Below are 20,875 nucleotides of genomic sequence, written 5' to 3'. Positions count from 1 at the left end.
CGCAAGCATCTGAACAGAAGAGGGTAAAACCATAAGTGATAGCTGCTGACCGTGCTGTCACATAGTTGTGCTTTTGCTACAATGAAAATTGTTAGGACAATGGACTTCCATGTCCACATCAGGTCTCAAGTGTCAAGTGCTTTTTCTTTTCTCCCTGCTGTTCTGAAGTAGCTTTTTGTTGGGCAGGTAGCAGTGCTGCTTTCCTAAGGAGGTGGTTGGCACAATCCAGAACAGGCACTCAGACTTCAGATACTGCTATCTTTGCAGTAAGCTGTCTTTGAGCCCCATCAGCAAATCTCCTTCTGGCACATATCTATGCTCAGTCAGCTTCAGATATGGTCCAATTATGTTTCAGCTGCACTTGTTAGAATAGAGAGGAACTATAAGGAAAAGACCTCCAAATATATAATAGCTTATGCTTATTAAGTTCTGACTGTCTGTAAACCTTCTGACAATGTCAAGAAAAACACATCTAAATACTACCTCAGGTAGTATGTTCCTCTAAATATACATTTAGAAGAACAGGAAGGTTCAAGAAGGGGGGAAAAAACCCCAAAACACCAAAACTCACAGGAAAGGTCTTATTTTAAATCCTTTTAAAGGGTCTTTTATTGCATCATTCTTAAATCTAAAGCTAAATAGAGAAAGGGAAGGAAACTCTGGCTGTTTACAGAGGATGTGTGTCACAGAACAGCATGAATCTCCCCCACAGATAGCACATAGAGTGCTGCCAGGTCACCATAAAAAAAAAAAAAAAAAAAAAAAGCAAGCTAGGGCAAGATCTTCAGCTAATAGATGAGCTACATTCCACTAAATTTTCAAAGCTACACCAATTTTTTATCAGCTGAGAATTCCTGATACACAGGCCTAAGCAATACACAGTTTTAACAAACTCTTGTTAATTATTGACACTTAGGAAATACATAAACCTATGCCTATTTTTTAAATTCTGCAGCTGTTGCATTTAATTCAATGGATTTTCCCAGAATTTTGAAAACAAAACATAAAAAGTATAAACATAAAACCCATAAGGTGAATTAAAAATGTATTAAAAAAATTCACAACTACTACTCTATAAAACACAACAACATCAAAAATCTCTAGGGTTGGAAGTGGACAATGTCACATTTTAATAAAGCTGCAAATAAATTCAGCAACAGGTGGCACAATATTTTCATCAGGATCCTGCTATTAACAATCACTTATTTTTTGACCAAAAATATTTAAATAGAACATGAAAGACTGCCCAAAAATTGAACTGTCATAGATTTAAAAAAAAATCGGGCAAGCAGTGCTCTGTCCTCTTGCCTGTGTAATAAAGGACTTGATTTACCATCAACGTTTCTTTAAAGCCATCAGCTTTTATTGCATCCTGACTGCATTAAAAACTGTCACATCCTACTGTGTTTGAGAATGAGGGCAGCTGTTTACTTATTTAACTTACAGGAATGCTGTAAAATTAGGTAATAAGTGTTTGTAATACACGCTGAAGATAAAATGTATTATTACTAGAGACAGCTCCAAGGCTGAATATTAACTTGAGAGATATGGGAGGTCAGACCCAAATTAGGCACTCTGGCCTCAGTACCAATCAAACACAGAAGTGTACAGGGCTTTTTCCAAATGGGGCAATTTCATAATCTCCACTCTCATGAGAGCTCAGGCCCATGGAAATCCCCTGAGAAAGCTGAACTTTTCATCAGATAACAGTGTTACATATTTCCTAGAGCACTACTAACACTAAGCTCAATGTGGAAAGTCTCTATCCTGCTGTCTCAACCAACCTCAGAATGTAGCTTAAATAAACCAAATGCAATCTTCCACAAATTAGGCATTGCTTAAGATTCTGAGATTCGAAGTCAGTGAAAAGAAACGCAGAATTTGACAGAGTGGAAAACAGAAAATAAAGGCAAATTGAAGCACAAGTTTTGGCAACATAGTCCTGACATTAACAAGCTGTACTGACAAGGCTACATACAAAGAGGGAGATAATAGCAAAGTGTGAGAGGTTTAACTGTTCACTTAATGCTTTCCACTTTATTTGCTGGTTTAAAATAAAAGTCAGCGTTGACAGATGACGCTGACAAGGCTAAAGACTACAGAAAACTTTTAAAGTTCTCTGCAGCACATACTAATTACTGATAAACACAGTAAGCAATTCTTGTTTTCTTTATCATTGTGTCTTTATCTAGACAATTTAAGAAAGATAAAGGTGAAAGAAATTAAGAAATTGCAATTCAGTATCTACCAGAATAGCTCTGTTGCTAATTGTAGTTATGGGTGGTGTTGACTCCCCTGCACACATTGAGAACATTAATTGGCACCATCAGGTTAGCGGGTTCTGAAGTAACGATACTGCCAGAGCAGCCTTACGCCAACAAGCTTGCAATTTTCCTTGTGTTTTTTAAACAGGTTTCACACAATCTTCTGTGACAGGATTCTCAGAAATATTTTTCTCAAACTCCTGTCACCTTGTATAGTTCAGACACTACAGCAAGACCAGATTTAACGTACCACTGCATATGTTTTTTCAATTCCCCATTCAAAGATATTTCAGTCTTGCTCTATTACATCCATACATATCTACCTAGAATCCAAGCTGGCATAATTCTAAACATCTGTCTTCAAAAGCATCTCTGTACAAATGAAGTTCAGACCAAAAGAAGGCATTAAAGCCCAGTTCTACAGAATCAGAATACAGCAATACACATTATGCTATATGTGTTTACCCATGTCAACCTCTAAGCAAAGTCACATAGCAACAACTGTTCATTTACAGTCCCATGGAAAACAAGTATGATTCTCCTTGAAACAGATTTTAAAGCACAGCAGACCTTTGTACCTTGACCTCTACCAAGATAATTTTATTAGTTTTATCACATCCTTGGCTTCCAAATAATAAGGAAAGCAGAAGCAGGCTCTATTGAAATTGATAATTCCGTATCTAGTTATATTGCAGTTACAGGATGCTATTCACTGAATTATTCAAATATCATGTCATCTATCTAATTGAAGCTATACACCTAACTGTCCAATAAGAAACCTAGAACCAATGCTGACATAAAAAGTTGTGGTATTCACATACCCTCTGAACAGAAAGACACTTAACTATCTCAGGATTTCTCCTGAGAGAAGCTGTGAGAGAAACAGAGAAAAGATAATCAAAACAATTCTTATCTCATTCGCTGTTTGTGCCCATGTGGAATGTAGTCTGGAGATTGTTTACCCAAGGTGATCACTTGATTAAATTCTAGTGATTAGTATTCTGAATTAATTGACCAGGAGAGAGTCACAGGTTTTCTGGTTAGTTATTTAGTGATAGTTCTTCTTAGTGTACTATAGTGTAATAATATAATAATAATAATAATAATAATAATATATTATAACTGTAATGTTATAATATAGTATAATAAAGTAATTAATTAGCCTTCTTAAATCATTGGAGTTCAGACATCATTCTTCCCGAGTCGAGGATTCCAGCACCGATAAGAAGTCTTCTCTACTTTTGCCTATCTCTTGACTGTCAGCCTCCCAGTTTCAGTTGAGGACAGAAGAAATAACACACCAGTTGGATTCACAGAGAGACTTTGCTCACAACCTGTAGTAAGGGATTTAAAGTGCCCTTCCAAGAATGTTTTGGAAGTGTTTTTCCAGAAGATCTGCAGTTGCCTAAACAATTTCCATTTACTTGAAAAAAAATAAACTCTAAGAATTTTCATGTCTATGCCTGTTCAGCAGCACAGAGATTTGAAGAAAAAATTAATTAGGCAAATGTGGGAAAACTGCCATATGTACCTGAATCTTCTACCCAATCAGCAACTACAATCTTTGTGCAATCCAAGTACCCTGCACTGGCTGCTTCTTCCACTTGTTCATTGTGACACGCTACATCTGACCACAGCAGAAATCACAGTGGTTCCCACAGTCCCAGTCTCTCCTTCCTGGAGGGATGCTTTGGGCTGGGAGGCAGTAGGAGCCAGGAATGCCCTAGGGAGATCTGCTGAGGGCTAGTGCAAGGTAACTGCTACTGAATATGCAAAGGTAAAGTATCCTTCCTACCAACCCAAATAAATCAAGACCTCTCTACTGATACCACAGGGCAGCATTTTTGGCACTTGCTTCCCCTGGCCTAAAGGAAAGGCAAGGATCTGAATGTCATTGTGGAGCACACTACCAGAGAACCCAGGTGCATATTTATGTGCAGCAACAGGAATGCCACCCTGCCACAGTTGGTGTTTGCAGGTGTTTCTGGGTGTGAAGGCCACCTCAACATATGGTTTGCTAGTCTTCATTCTAGCCTAGCTGGTTTTTGCTAGGATTCTTCCCAAAGGAAGTCAGGGAGGAAACCAGTCTAATTAGGCAGGCATAGGCAGGTATAAGAATCAATCTGAATATTTAGCTTGAGGGCATGGGTTCGATTTTGTTAGGGACAAGACACTGAGGAAGGAATTAGCCATCACCTTAATGTCACCTAGCAGATAATGTATGACATCCTGTTTCCCTGAGCACCCTGCAATCATACAGTAATACACAAGCCACCAGAAAGCCTCTCCAAACACTCTTGTTTAGCCCAAGCCCTCAACCATCCTTTACCTGTTAAATAAAAAAGGCACTAATAGCATTGACCAGACAGTCTGCAAACTCCTTCAGTGTCGACATCTCTGTGTGCAGCAGACTGCAACATCAGCAAAGAATGCCACCCAGCTGATGTTTGTCTCTTCTGCCACAAGCAATACTAATCCAGCAAACAACTGGGACAGGCAGGGCACATGTGGAATAATAGCCTGAGATCTGATGCAATTTCTTAGGCGATGTTTGTTTCCCTCTATTTCATTGCTCCATTTTTGTTTAGTTGGGTTGGCTTCAAGAAAAATAGAAACATGCCCTTTGTGGTTACTGGAAACAAAGAGCAATACAGTAAATACTAGCCAGGCTGGCATATATCTGCAACTTTAACAGCAACCAAAGAAGATGGCTTTAATTATACCTGTTTATTTATTACCCTGTGGCACTGCAGAACAAAGCATTTTGGAGTCTTGTAGACAGAAGGAAGAAATAAAGAAAGTGTGCCTCAGAGTCAATAGCAAGCTGTATCTCCATCTTTCAAAACAGAAGAAAAGCTTATTTCTTGCAAACACTTAACCTGATAAAATGGCACTGAGGCCAGCTGCAAATTCAGTGCCTGCAAGCAGCAATCCAAACCTACTGCAGCTGGCAATCCCAGCAGCCTTGTCATGCTCTTGAAAGTGCCGTCACCAAGGTCTTTGGCTCTCTGTACTGATTTGCGCTCTGCCTTATCATGAGTGTTAAAGACCTTGGTGACATTACTGGACAGACATGTAACAAGTGGAACAGAGAGGGCACCTGGCACCTGCCTGCAAAATTGATTTTGTTATGGAATGTGTGTGCCTGCACGTAGATTTCACTGCTTGGGGCTTGCTGGAAGCAGCCACACAACAGCAGTGCCCATAGAGCATGACAGCTGCATGTGCTGAACTCCCTCACACCACCACTTAGCACTTCATCCTGGCATCCTGGCCAAAAAAGGTGCTACATGAAGCAACACTGGACTGTTCCCTATTGATAACACCTTCCTCCCCAACAGAGAGTTCTTCTCTGCTGTTCCTCCTCAAACTCCTCCACAAACAGCCCTGTTATGAGGAATTATCTCCCACCTTATCAAGAAGCGCCTAAGATACAAAGCCTGTCGGAATGCCTAGATAGTGTGTCCTGAACAAAACCTTCATGTCCTACCTTATGTTTAACAAATACACTGACACACTCACACCTGTGCAAGCAATGTGAGCCATCTTAAGTAGGTCTCTCATCCCCAAGGTTCAGCTCATGCCTAACTTCAGACCAGATGACTAAGAGTCACACCTTGAACATTAGTTTGTGAGGGTTGTTTTAAAGAAGGTTCAAGCGAAAGGACTTTGGCAAATGCCCTCTGAACAGATTGAGACATCAGAAGCCAGATATAGACATCAATGCTCTGCATGACTAGCATTAGCTTCAATTTGCAATGAGAGACCAACCAAAATCATCAGGCAGGAGTGGGAAGAGTGTGTGAGGGGAGAGGGGAGAAAGGAGCTGCAGAAACTCCAGCAGAGTCCATGTCACACACCAAGGAGCACACAGTCCATTCCACTGGGGAAGTTGCAAAGTTTCACCTGTCTGCACCACCAATTCACATGGCTTCAGGTCCAGGCCAGAGTTAAAACATACAGGATATTACATTTTCATTTATTAGCTTATCGATAATTAGCCCTCCTGCTACTGGGGAAACACATGTATAGAGACAGTGCTTTCAGGCTGGGTGGTGCACTTACATCTGACACCCACTCCTGTCTCCTTAGGTTCCCAGAGTCACTGGAAGAAATGCCCCAGAGTGAAGAGGATTTGCATCTTTCACACCTCATTGTCAACAGCAACTGAGAGTTGACCTTCCTTGCACAGGAATCTAACCACTGCCAAGTATAAATATACGAGTGTTTCTAAGATTAGAGGATGCTGTTTCATGCTGTCAAAGAATGAATCGCACAGCCAAGGAGCAGGTAGTAGGATCCACCAAGCTGGATGGCTTTGTAAATTAGCATGAGAAAGACGAACAGGCTTTGTTCTCCAAAAGTCTTACCAACAATGGACAATCTGTCATTCCAATGACACAGAGGCTTGATTTTTTGATTACACATTTGAAATATTTTATTATAGAAATATAGTCTGTGATGACTGGGTCTGAGGCTTGTTTTTACAGTCAGTCCACTAGTCTTTACAGTGGAGAGAAATATGAGCCTTCCAACTTTCAATTTGTATAGCATTCCATATGCAAAACTCTTCCTGCAATCACTCCTCTCCCTCAAACCTTCCCAGCAGCAAGAGCTTCAGTTTATGGCTTTGACAGTGTTCTTGTAAATGTCCATGTCTGACATTCACTGCATATATCAATACAAAACACCAGACCAGGATCTACTCTCTTCGGAAGAGTTAACTTGTCAATGCAAGTGTAAAAGTAGTACTGCTAAAGAGTAAAATACTACTACTGGAAGTGTAAAACAAGTAACAAAAATATCTGTCATTCTGATTGAGAGAGCTTGTTCCCAGCAAATCAAACCAAGCAGTTGAAGATATCCATGAAAACATCATCAAACTTCTCCTTGGGAAATAGTAAACTCATTTTGGCTGTGTTCATTATGTGTCCATCTCTGCGCAAAGGGTTCACTCTGTATCCTCTCCCTTCTGAAGCTGCTCCAGATTTAGGTAAAAGCATGAGGATGCCACTCACCAGTTCTCCGAGTAAAAAGCGAGAAGGCCTGGTGGTATGGATACTGAGCTCCTCAGCAAGGAGGCGTGTCCTTTATACACAAGTATGAACTAATGGTCAGAGTCAGTAGACCCCACAGTATTATATGCAGATGTGATCACATCAGAATTCTGCACAACCCTGAAGAGGAAAGAGGGGGATTAAATACCCAAGACAAATACCTTGCACAGTCCATGTCTGTACATACATTCACCACATACCTGCCAACCTGTCACTAACAGTGCAGGTTATTCCAAGGTGACCTGCAATGTACTGAGCAACACAAAAGAATGTAAAAACACCATCTCTGCTTTAAGTGTGCTCAGTACACATCAGACTGTGTGACACTATTCACATCATACCAGCTCAGATATTTTTCTCCCTGCAGCCTGCCTGAGCCATTCTCAAATGATGAGAGCTAAGAAGAACTATTGCTGTGAAACCAAGGACAATTTTCACAAAACACCAAAATACCACCTATGTCCAAAGAGCTCTACATGCTGCATAAAGGTTGTGGGTGAAGACACTCAATGGCTGTGCTCCCTTTTCTATTTCCCTGCTGTGTGTCTTTCTAAATTGTTAGTTTCCATCACTTCCACTAGCCACATGCCACACTAACACAGGAGCTAAGATAGATCATCTTTCAGAGAAGAATATGCCAAAAAACTTTTACAAGGTACCACATCAGAGAGACCCGGCAACAGCAAAAGATCCACCATATTTCCTGAGACTGGACAGAGCTCTTCCATGTCCCAGCTCTGCTGCAAGCTTCCCACGTGATCTCACACTAGTCACTCATTCATCTGCATAGGACAGGAAGGCACATCATCTTCTCATACAAGCTAAAAATTGAAGTATTCTAATGATCATAGGAAATAGGGCAGTGAAACCAGACAGTTTTATTTTGTACCCTGCCATTCAAAATCCTGCCAGACAATATCAGAGTATACTACACCAAAGTCATACAGGGACAAAAAAATCCTCCTCCAAAACCAAACACAATAAGGGAAATGGATATTTCATTGTCAGATAATAATCAGCTTTGAGTTTGTAAACTGGAGGCAAACATCAGTTTTTCCCCATCTGTGTTCTTCCAGCACACCTCCCTCTGGAGCTCGGAGGGTGGAACACTAAATTGTAGCTACATTGTGTTCACTGCTTCACAAAATACCAAAATAACTAGTGCTTTCCAAAAAGACACACTACTTCAGCTCCTTTGAGAAAACAAGCACTTTTACTAACTTCAGTGCACCCAGGATTATAGTTTCCCATCCAAAACAGTTGCTGTTCTTGGCATTACACACCATGCCTTTTTTCTTCCATCAAACAAAATAAAGAGCACACAAAGCTCTGACACAGGAGAGGCTTAAGGTACTTCTGCAGGATTGGAAAAGGTTTGATAAGCCGTAAATTATAATCACGCACATTCATATTATGGCATGTTCCTGAAATTTACACGCACGTGAAATTAACCAGTCCAGAAATACCAAATACTGACTCTTTCTATCAGGCCTTTACCTAAGCCAGAGGAATTTCCCAACTTGCGTAGTTTTCCCAGGACCTTTTGGACATCCTTTATACTCGTGTCCTGTTGGCTGTACAACAGTAACCTCCTGGCATCTGAGAACAGGCGGGAAACACTGCGGGAAAACAGAAAAACAACCAACAGTCATCAGCTCTGTGAGCCATCATCCACAGGTATAGTTTTACATACCAATTCCAAACTTTAATCTCCCTGTCACTCCAGCACAAAAAACCCTTTCCTCAATGACTACCTTGTGACAATCCAAGAAGCCTAATAAAAGATGTCTGCTAATGCAAGGTCAATGTAAGTTACACTGAACATCATGCATTTGAAAGCATTTTTAGGATGGAGATGTAGAGGGCTTCATGCTGCCTATAAACTGCTGCTTCTTAGAAGCACAATAATTCAAGAATATCCTTGCTCCTTTCAAATGCTTCTCCATGTTGCAGATGCATTATGCTCTGCAGTAAGCCTATCTTTCCTGACACCTTGAATGTAGCAAGTAGGGCAAGGTATAGAAATTGTGCTTCCTGCATCATGTTAGCCAGTAATAAGTAAAAAACATCAGGGAGTATTCCCTAAACCTGTTCACAGCCTCTCACTCTATGCTGTTCAGAGGTTTATTAACCAGAAAAAAAGATGCTCTGAAAAAAGGAGCATCTCAAAAAGTCTTACTTTTTTTGGCGTCAAACTCTGAACCCATGTAAGAGAATGGACTCTGTCCTTATCCACACAAAGGTTTTCATTCACCAAGAGCTTCAGGTACTTGGACTTGGGAATTCTGCACACGTACCAGCTGTCTGCTAGCCCCTATGAACTTGGCAATTGAAGAATCTGGTACTTCAGAGGTGGTAGAAACTGTAAAACCCTCACATAGTGTAAGATTGCACAACTGGTAGGTGACTTACAATATCCCTTTCCCCCATGTTTCCCCAAGAACAGAGATGAGGCAAAAGCAGACAGACTCACATCGAGGCATTGAAGTTTCCAACAATACCAGGGGATTCCCCAGGAGTTGGATACCGGAAACATGGGTTGTTGGCATTGCAGATGATCCCCTGTATCCATGGCAAGGTTCCTGCTGAAGGCATAGCTTTATTTGGAAAGTGACCTATAAGAGAAACACAGGAGTTAGGAGACAAACACATGATACAATCCTCTAATATACAGGATTGTATTTGAAGAGCAGTGCTAACCCTGCACTGGTTATTGACCAAAGTGCCTATGAAAGAGCAGAACAGCCGTACTAAGAAGTACTGAGCTTGCATTAGACTCTCCACACTGCTCTTCCAAATCTTCTTGCTGAAGTCTAAACCTTTCCACTAAAGAACTAGTGAAGTCATAGGCCAGAGTTTACATCCTGTTTAATAAGAAAGCAGTATTCATGACAGATCTCCACCAGTATGCCACTTGTATACTTGTGAATCCCATATCCCCCAATGACTGGGAAAGAAAGGCCTCCCTTGTATAATCCTGGACCTTACATAAGCTGCCAGGCTGCTTTTTGCAATGAGTTTGCTTCCTCCACCCCACACTAGGGAAGGTTATGCCCCTTCCTCAGTATCTTAAAGCTCAAGATGTTGAGGATCAGATGCCCAGCCCCTCCCCTCTGGTGCCCACCTCAACCTCCCAGCATGCAATCACTCAGGGGGCTGGCTCCCTACCTCCACAACCCCAAAGGAAGTATCAAAGCCCAAGAAAGAAGTAGTATCAAAGCTGTTAAATTACAGCAAGGCGGATTCATGTGGATGGCTGAAGGAAGATGGGAATCTTACCAACCCTCCCTGAAGAAAGCCAAGGACTCTGTGCAGGAGAAGGGTTAAGGAAACAAAGTTTATTGTTTCCAGTAACCAGTTCTCTGTGCTCCTAGTTCTCTGCTTAAAAGAAGAGCTATTTACCTGACTGACTTTTGTTTCATTTTGCCTTTTTGTTCTTCTTGGCTGAGGGGCTTGTGGTGAAGGAGGGGGAGGGAAAAAGAGGAAAAATGCTAAGACTTTCAGATTCATCTTGTAAAATTTCCCAGAGAATCATCTTCTCTGTCCTCCATGCCTTTCATTTTACATTGTTAGTAACTCAAAGAAAATGTTCAGAGCAATGTTGAAAGAGGAATGGCACACAAGAGTTTATGGTAACCTTTTAGACACAGTGATGCATGTAATACCAGTTCCTCCAAGAGTAAAGCAGGAATCTGCTGGTTTTAAATCAGTTAAGCTACACAGAAAACAGTGCAACAGCACATAATTTTCAATTACATAGCTGCAAATGTCTAGCTTTTCAAAAAAGATTAGTCATGTCTTGTCAGATTTTCTCCCTCCCACCAAAAAAGTGCTTTTTGAATACTTTGAAGGGTCACAGGAACCAAAAAGAAAAGTTCTACACAACACAAGACAGCACTAGCATTCTGGCCCAACAGCAATCTAATATGTCTTCTCTCACTGGTCTGATGAAAGCCACATAACTATCACTTCAAAGTTAATTGTTCCTTCACATTTTAAGAGAAAACTTCCTCATACTAAGCTAGGCTGTTAGAAACAAGAAACCCTGACAACAGTCCAATCCTTGGTTCTTCTCAACCAGGGAAAGAAAACTGAAAATTTTACTTGTTTGTTGAAAAAGACTACCATTAAAATACTGAGGCTATGTGGAAGCTACAAAGCACTTGCACACAGCTCTGTTACTATCAGCAGGCATTATTGCTATCACCTACAAGTGATTTCATAACAGCATACAACACTGCCACTACAGATAACAATCCTACTTCCCTTAAGGCATCCACAGGGTTGCCAAAAAGTTTGCCATCAACCCAAAAGCCTTCTTTCTTTCTATGTCTATGAAGCAAAAACTGCTTCACTTCACAACACATCCACATCTGTCAGCGTAAGTGAACGTTCAGTGAAACCAATCCAGACAACACAATTTAGAAACCTATTCAAAGATTCTCTTCAGAAAACAAAGAGGAATTAGCCATAGAAGTGAATTAAAAGTTACCAGATGCCTTGTGCTCTATAACTGCTGAGGACAACGTAAGAAGGTGGACAAAGCAATAATAGTCAACATAAATGGGAAAAGGAGTGCAGGTGAAAGACTCAAAACTATGCTTATGACACCATGGTGCCAGAGCAAATGTTTTACATGAAGGTTACTGACTAGCAAGACCAAGCCGAGTACTTCTACGAAATCACAGCTCTTGCTAGGTTTCAGTTTATATACAGCCCTGCCATACCCGAAATTAATTACCACTGTGGTTGCTAGTTATTTAGAAAAGCTGAGTAGAGTGCTAATTGCTTCTCTTCAACTTCATATCTATATTACAGGTATCTCTCCTGATGTCACCGTAACATTCAGTCAGAAGAAGCAGTCCAAATTCCAAGTAAAGTATGAGATTTAACTTAGGGAAATTTTAACTATGCTGTTGAGTGCTGAAAAAGCGAGTTAAGCAGTACATGGGATCAGCAAAGTCCAAAGTGTAATGGGAAACTGCAAACACAAACACCTCAGCTTTAAAAGATACCAGCTTGAACACCCAGCAAACAGCACAAAATGCCCCAGATATTGCAAAGACAGGACAAGTGCTGTAAAAGGGAGTTTTTTCCTTACTTCAAGAAAGAAACACTTCAGAGGGCCCTTCAGAAACATGTTTTGCTGACCCTTAAACTTTACCTTGCAGTAATCAGGCTAAGAAAAACAAAGAACTCTTCCACAATCAGTTAATTGCAGTATGAAGCTGTCACCAAACACAGTAAAACAATGTTGCTAATAAACAAGTCATGCTTCCTAAATCAAATGGCAACCAAAGAGACCTATAGATAGTAATTTATAAAGAACAAGCTTCCTTGGAAAGAAAAGCAGAAATGTGCATATTTAGGGTGCAAAGAGAAAAGTAGATTTTTTTTTTTTTGTCAGCAATGTATGACTGCTGAATCTACTAAATGCAGAGCTGACACCGTAATAGTTTGAAGGAATGGAATCATTCTTGCGCTCTTTAATGTGATACATTAATGCATTTTACTACATGGAAACAAGATTGCTTTCTTAGAGATCTTAGAATACTGCATTCTTTTATGCTAAGTCACACACAGATCAAAAAAGAAAAGTAAAATTGGGGTTCTGTGCAGGTTTTATAGTTATTGCAGAGTTGTACAGCAAATTCTCAGGTAATATAAATACAAAGTGAGAAAAAGCAAGAAAAAGAGCAGCAACGTACAGTCCTGGAGCAACATCGGTTAACTGCAGTTTCCAAGGTGGAAGCAAAGGAGTTATTAAGCCCTCCTACATATTTCTGACTGAAGTAGGGAACCACTGATCTTTGCATCTTGCCAGCTGCATTACTGCATTCTAACAATGAAACAAAAAGCATTTTGGCTGCAGCTGTTGTGTTTGGTACTTACATTCATGCTGCTCATAGGGCGGATATGAAAGTCTTACAGAGATCAGGATGAAGAAGATAAACAGGGGCCAGGCAATTTCGATCAGCAGCTGGAACTGGAAACAATAAAGGCAAAGTATTAAGACATCATACTCAAAATAAAGGTCAGACCAGAAGTTCTCGGACAATCCAATTGTAAGCCAAAACAGTTTTGTAAGCACTGTCTCACTTTGCTCTGCCTACGCATGCCAGGATCAAGAAGGTTGTTCCTCTAGCTTCAGAGGATAATCTGCAAAGAATTACAATTTCTTTTCTCATTGATATGTGCCAGTTATTCAACTAAAATGGATGCGCTAAATGCCTATTTTTGGCTTCTTTTTATATCTTTCTGTCCCCTGACTGAAAGAAACCTCCCAATTAATCTTTCTAGAAATGAGCTGAATTTTTCATCCCATATTTTGAGGCAGTTGAGTACTTATATCTCACTCTCACAGCAGACCATTAAGCTTCTACCCCAACACATCAGGCATGGAAACTGTGCTGATGCATGCTATGCCAACTCTTTCAGTACTGCAGAAGTGTATTGGTATCTAGAAAGCAGACCTACTAAGATTAGGCTCATATCTAGTCTGTTGTGTTCTAATTTATGTTTTTTCCTGAAGGTAGGCAGCACCCACTGGTGGAGGTCATCTACTGAAAGGCAGTGAATATCAGGTAAATAAATAAAGAACTCAGTTATTTAGAGGGACAAGACAAGAAGAAAAAGCCTGATATTAAATATACAACATTTCTTAGACAAAGAATTGGAGAAAAATTCACTGAGATGTGTCACATCCCACTGAAGATGTGGACAAAAGTAAGTCTCCAGCCTAGAGCTTCTGACACACAAGCTGAAGTTTCCCAGACTGGAGCTTCAGTATTCACATCCCTACTTTCCCACTCCAGAAAGACTGCATAAACGTGTATTTTCAGTAAGCTATGAGACAAGGAAAACCTGACAGCTTTTTATACTGCTATTCCATATGTTTCTCATCTATTACTAGTAGCAGAACAGAGTGCTTTCTTGGTCAAATGAAGAAAAATATTTTCCACTTCTTTCCTGAAAAACTTTATCTTTTCTAATAAGAGGTCCACATCATTCACCTTAAAAGCCAGAGTGTAAGACCTGCAACCTAGTGGGAGGCAGTATCCCCACCCATAGACATGTTTTTCCATCTTCCATCATTAACAGCTGAAACTGGACGCTTAACACTCGGCACAAGGCACTCCATGCAAACTTTGAGGTGAGAGACTTCTAGGTAACTACTGTAACTCAACATAAGCACACACTATAAAAACAGGGTATTAAAACAAAGGCCACTTAATCTAGCAGAGGAAATTATGTAGGATGGCTTTTCACAGATACCCTTCACACCTGACATCAAACAGCAAATAGCACCCCTATCTAAGAGGTATAAAAATTGAGCATCAGTCTTCCAGGCACTCCTGGTAAACAGTGCCAGTCTCTGCAAGATAATTCTGGGATATTGTTACCCATTGGATCCTGAGATTAGCTCAGCTGGTTAGAGCATGGTGCTAGTAATTCCAAGGTTGCTGACATAATCCCCACAGCGGCCATTCACTTAGGAGCTAGGCTTGATGATGCTTGTGGCTGCCTTTCAACTCAGAATATTCTGTCGTCTGTTATTGTCATGCACACATGGTACAACTACTGGGTAAGAAACTCCACTGAGACCACAGTAACAGAGGTGCCAGGAAGATGCCTCAGTATCTCTGGTCTCTTAATACAATAAACAATGTAGTGGCAGCACACACTCAGCCATTAACATTGATAGCCTGCTTCCATCTGCATTAAAGAGTACTCTAGCTTCCAGAGATCAATGTTTAGACGAGGTCACTGACAACTTGTCTACTCCTGTTTTCAGGATACTCCTATAGCAGCTGCCAGGATGGCATAGCAGGACTTTTCCTCCACTTGATAGAAAAGTGCCTGTGAAACCAGGACAAGTCCATTCCATATTCCAGCATCAATGGTCATGCTTTAGCACGTCACAACCCTCTGCCACCCTGGCTGTACGCAAGCAGCATGCACCCCAAATATCTACTGCTACACTACTGTACAGTGTCAGCTGGGCTTGTGTAGGCTTCCTGGGGTGACCAGTGCGGACAGACAGCCTCTCACAGCCCTGCAACTGCTACAGAGACAATGAGAAATGCTGCCCTTGAGCTCAAGCCCTGGCTTGCTCAGAGAACATCAGCCCCAGCCACACCACACTGGGGGGGACAGCAGTGCCCAAGCCGCCCTGTTGCTGAAGGGGGAACAGGCCATCTGCACACACAGCTCTTCTTCTGCACACTTGGTTACATAGTCACAAAGGTAACCACATGTGGGCTGCATGCACAACACACCTCACTTCACATCAACAGGCTGGGGAGGATAGAGAAAGGAGCAGCTCAAACTGAACAAGTTGCACCTTTACAGCTGAAGGAAGGCATCATAGCAGGCACCAAAATGCTACATTGTGAGAGACAGCTGGCAATTACTGCACCAGAGGCTTGCACAGGGACAAGATCAGAGTGTCAGGAGCACATCGGTAGAGACTCCTCAGTAAGTCTCTTGTGCTGCTCAACAAAAACTGAGTTATCTTCCTTTGCTCCTAAAAGTAGGTTCCCTCCCCTACTGCTTCCTGACCCTGCTGTTACAGCACTTTTCATCCACTCTGGCCTTTCCAGACAAGGACACAAAGACACTAAAAGGGAACATGTCTCACTGAGATTCATTCTAAGTAGATATTGAAAAATCAAGTCTCCTCTGCCACTTTTGTGCTGCAATGACCAGCTTGGTAAATAATGAAATGAACCTTCCAGCACCCAACTCCTCACCTATCCCTGCTCCATCTCGAGTTGAAGAAGGAACATCCCATTTGCACACAGCAGGTGAATTCAACTAGGAACAAATTTGTCCTAATTTTACCAAGGTTAACCCCTAAAGCATGCCAAATTTATAAAAGTTGCCTGATTCAGGATGCCATTAATCACTGAGTTCTACATTGTGTCAACAGGAAATCTGTTGAGCAAGAAGTAGACTATCACCCCATCCCACTGTCAACTCCCCTTCCCACCTTTACGGTCCAGTTTCAGTGTTAGCTACCAGAAGCTAACCAGTCTCTCCATGCAAGTTTGAGCTGTCTCCTCATTTGCAAGAAAGCAGGGAGACAAAGGTTTTTACACAGTGACCCCTGAACATGATTTTTCTTTCCTCTCTCTGAGCTCCTTCCCCCCACTTCAGTGATGTTGGAAGCTACCCAGTACAAAGTAACACTTGAACTGCACACATTAGGGTGAGCTTTGAACCCAGGTTTTGCAATGCAGCCCAAACTCACAGCAGCCAATGAGGGGGTTCAGTGGGAAGCCAAGGCTAGCCCACATTTTTTGTAAGAAGGGTAAGGATCAAACTATTTCCACGCTACACCTTTAGTAAGTACAAACGGGAGAGAGCCTTCATCAGCACAACTCAAGTACAGCAGTCTCCTAACAGGAAAGCAAAGAGAGAAAGAACTGTGCAGCTGTGGTAACAGCATGGTAAGAGATGTTCTGCTCCTTCTCTGCCATTTCCTGTTAAGTGGGCTTTTCCTCCTGACGTCTTCTCACCCCAAATGAGAACCATTAATGAGAAAACTGCTGCATAACTGAGGAGCCCCACAAAAACAAGCCATGTCTCAGGCCTTCATTATGAATTAACTAATGATCAGTGTGGAATAGAGATTATGAGCAGTTTCATGCCCTCTGGGGTACTTGATGGGAAACCAGTACAGCAGATCTGTAGATACCTACCTCTCAGAAGGTACCAAGAAACAGCTGAGCAGATCCAGAATGGTTACCCTACTGTGTTTCTCTGGCACCACTGAGGAATATGAATGCACCTCTGCTGCCCAGTAAGCCTACAGCTACCTTGACATGACACACATGCTAAACACCGACCTTTTCACACCTGATACAATACTGGGGCTGCTCAGCCTGGAGAAACACTCTTTAAAACTACCTGAAATGAGGTTATAGCAAGATAGAGGTTGTTCTCTTCTCCCAGGTGACTAATGACAGGACCAGAGGACATAACCTCTAGCTCTTTCAGGGATCAGGTCAGACATCAGGAACAGTTTCTTCACTGCAAGCATGAAAAGGGCAGGCATTGGGACAGGCTACCCAGGGAGGTGGCAGAGTTGCTGTTCCTGGAAGTGTTCAAAAAATGACTGGGCATGACATTTAATGGTAGAGTTTAGTTGGCATGGTGGTGTTTGGACAAAGGCTGGATTTGATGATTTTGGAGGCCTTTTTCAAACGTAGTCTCTATGATTCCATTATTTTCAGAAGATCCTGGCAAAAATATACCAAGCCATCATTCCCACTGTAAAATTCAGCTCCTCTGAAATAGCCTCCTAGTTTACCTAGTTTAAACATCATTCCAGAAAATCCCACAATGTTTTAGAATTCCCCTACTTTCTAAAGGCATTCTGGTAACAGGCAAAATTTAGACCTCTAGTAGCAAGATAGGAAGAGTATTTTTAGCTCTTAGGGCCTAGGTTACATGGGCAATTGCTGAGAAGAGACAACCTTAAGGAGCCACAGCCAGTTTTGAGACTACTTCCCCAGCTTCATTTTAACATTTTTCTAAACTATGAGACTGTTCACAAGGCCAGGATGTGACCCACATTCAGAGAGCAAACAAGCTCACTCCCTGCAGTTGACACAATCCATGACCTCTCTGTTGGGCAGTCCTATCCTGGAAGATCAAGCTCCACAAAAGGCAAAAACATGCAAAACAAAAACTTTTTCATCATTGGCAGCTCTGTTTATATACAAGAAAAAACAAAGAGGTGGTGAGCCCCTTGTCTGTTTTATTTAACAATGGACTAATTCCAACTCTGAATTCATTGGACCCAAGTCCTGTAAAAACAAGCCTCAGACACCTGAGTGAAAACTTCAGGGACTGTGACCATTACCAGTGGTAAATATGATAGCCTTTCCTCTCTTGTGACACTGAGTTTCTAAAACAACCGAACCAGTTGGCAAGCATCCTGACATTTGAAAGGTTCAGAAAGCTTATCAGAGACCACTTTCCACTCACCGCTTCAGTAACTCGTGTTTCTTTCACATTCCCTACAGATACCTCCTCAAGGTCAGATCTAACAGGCCAGATCCTCTGAACAAGTCTGTTGCACAAATCACGCCCTTGTCCACCACAGGTATTCCCTAAACCCCCATGCTTTCTCAGACTTTTAGCTGCTTGCAAGAGGTATAGCATCCTATGAGGTCTCAATCTAAAGGCAAAAGAATTTTAAGAACACCATACTGGATCCACACTCCTGTGTCCTTTTTATTACAAGGAGAAATTCTTCTTATGTATTGTCTATTCTTAACAGGTAAATTTCCACACTGTTAACAGATGGTGAGGACAGCATTCCAGACACTCAGAACACACCTTGGCAGAAGAACATCAGTTGCCTGGGTCTATCCTCGTGCCAGTACAAGAACATGCTTCATGCCATCCACTTAATGCGTATCTTCTGTTGTAAAGTCACATTGCAGGTTTGGGATACTCTCAATGATTAAAGTGACTGGAGATGTCTGCTATTGCCTCTGACACTTCTGCCATTAGGAAGTGGCAGGATTTTGTTGCCATTTATGCAGCTTGCAGCATTCAAAAGGTTTTGGACTCATGGGCACATCCCTGCAGCTTGGCAATGCCTCACCCACAGAGTGGAGCAGGTCTCAGCACAGGTTTTCATTTCACATCTTTGTTGCTGCACACAGCAGTCATGCACCCTCCTTGCCTGATCTGACACCAGTGTTTCAGTACTCCAATGCTCTCTCACACTGGAAATCAGGACAGAAGTCTTGAGCACCTTCAAGCCCTCTGGTTTCTGTCCACCCACCACTCTCTCCAGTTTGAATAGGGTCTTCCCAAAGCCAGACCAATTGCTCAGGCAGGGATCACTAGAGGAGGAACAATTAAGTAAGATACAGGGTATTTTGTGTTTCTTGAAAAGTTGTATAGCCTTGAAAGCTACAAAATGGTAACTTAAGATCTCAAAGCACCCTTGGGCTAATACTTACAGTCTGTCTTCTTCTGTAGGTAAAGTTCTTCCACAGCAGCAATCCCAGCTGCGTCCAGAAAGCCATTGTCCTTCAGCAAAGCCTAGAAACTCTTTGTGTAGCAGCAGCAGTACACAGTACAGATGTTGTGGCCAGGCATTAACTAGTGAAAGAAAAGAAAAACAGGAAAAAAGTTAGAAGGGGAAAGTTCTGTCATTCAAAACAGAAAAGGCAACAAGACAAGGGAAAGACAAGAGGCTGTACTCTGTGACTCCACAGCCCCTCTGTGGAACACCTCACTGTCTTCTTTCTTACCCTATGCTCTCCAGCCAAGTCTCATAGGTCTCAGTAAGCTCAGATTTAGACTCACTTTTTCTCATCTCAGACCTCCAAAGCACAAAAAGAAGTTTGCTATACAATTTTCTTATTTTCTGCCTCAGGAATTCCAAGCACAAGGACAGCCCAGAATGAGAATAAGTAACAGGGTTTGAAAAATGATTTAAAGATCCCTCTGAATAAGTCTGAACCATACAATTCAACCCTTTTCCTTAAAGCCTCTTTCCATATTCACTTTTGTAATGGTGAAAAACTGTCTGCCAAATTAGGAAAACCTTTGTTTTTAAGTCCAGTCAACACTGGACTTGTAGGAGAAAGTGCTGTGCATTTAACAGGCAAGGGAAAAATACCCATTCCCTTGAAGGTAAGTAACTAAGAAGGATGCTAGGGTTGTTAACATTTAGATGAATGAATGGAAAATTGTTGTTGAGTCAGTGTTCAAGTCTTGCAACCACCTGGCCTCCAACACTGTTGTGTATTAAGTGTGTGTTGTGCTACAGTACAAGAGCACAGAGGATTAAAAAATATTAATTATTTTAAAAAATTAATCTCTTTAGTGGCAATTAATAAGAGCATAGTATAGTACCATTCCAACAAGGCTCAATCTTAAATCTCTACGATGATCTTTCACTATATTAGTTAAATGTCATTAAACCCTTTTCCCAGAATTAATTCAGCATATCTTAATTTACTTCTAAGTTTTAAGGCCACTTCAAATTAAGAGCAGTTGAATCCTCAGCAAGTTACAGGAACTTAGTTAATCCACATTAAATTAATTCTGATTTATGTACCTGAATATACTTTGCTGACAGAATCAGCATTAAGAGGACAACTAGCAGTTGATTCGAACACATACCAAGAGAATCACTCTTTCCAATACCTTTTAAATTTGGAACCCACACGATTTTGAGTCTGGTGTCCCATGTAACAGTATCCTAGCCCTAAGATTCAGAGTTGTATGTCTGATTGCAAACTGCATTGAAAAGATTACCAAAAATCCATAAGTGTGCTAGGAATATAAGGCTTCTTTGGTAAATTCTCTGGCCAGACCTACATTGGAGTAACATCAGATGGAAAAATTAAGGATGTGAGCTTTGAGATGATGAACAATTATCATCTTTCAGTCTCATCCAAAACTAAATTCCATTACTACAATGACTTGCAGACTAAAAACTTGTTTCTTAATAATGTAGGTCTGTGTTACAAAAAAAAATTCTCTAACATGACTAACAAAAATAAACCAGTGACACTGAGT

At 41.2% G+C, this 20,875-nt stretch overlaps 1 protein-coding gene across 3 annotated transcripts in view; it reads right to left on the bottom strand.

Annotated features, from left to right (window-relative positions):
• Positions 1 to 20,875, bottom strand: part of ABCA1 (ATP binding cassette subfamily A member 1) — a 95,442-nt gene that overhangs the window by 59,679 nt on the left and 14,888 nt on the right. For all 3 annotated transcript variants that reach the window (XM_054002503.1, XM_054002504.1, XM_054002505.1), the window contains exons 2-5: positions 19,306 to 19,447; positions 13,214 to 13,307; positions 9,795 to 9,936; positions 8,819 to 8,940 (exon numbers count right to left, since the gene is read on the bottom strand). In XM_054002503.1, the coding sequence (XP_053858478.1) occupies positions 8,819 to 8,940; positions 9,795 to 9,936; positions 13,214 to 13,307; positions 19,306 to 19,371 (424 nt within the window). In that variant the 5' untranslated portion in view covers positions 19,372 to 19,447. The remainder of the gene's footprint in view (positions 1 to 8,818; positions 8,941 to 9,794; positions 9,937 to 13,213; positions 13,308 to 19,305; positions 19,448 to 20,875) is intronic.

Source organism: Vidua macroura, chromosome Z, assembly GCF_024509145.1.
Source record: "Vidua macroura isolate BioBank_ID:100142 chromosome Z, ASM2450914v1, whole genome shotgun sequence".
NCBI lineage: Eukaryota > Metazoa > Chordata > Aves > Passeriformes > Viduidae > Vidua > Vidua macroura.
This window is presented reverse-complemented; position numbering and strand designations above follow the sequence as displayed.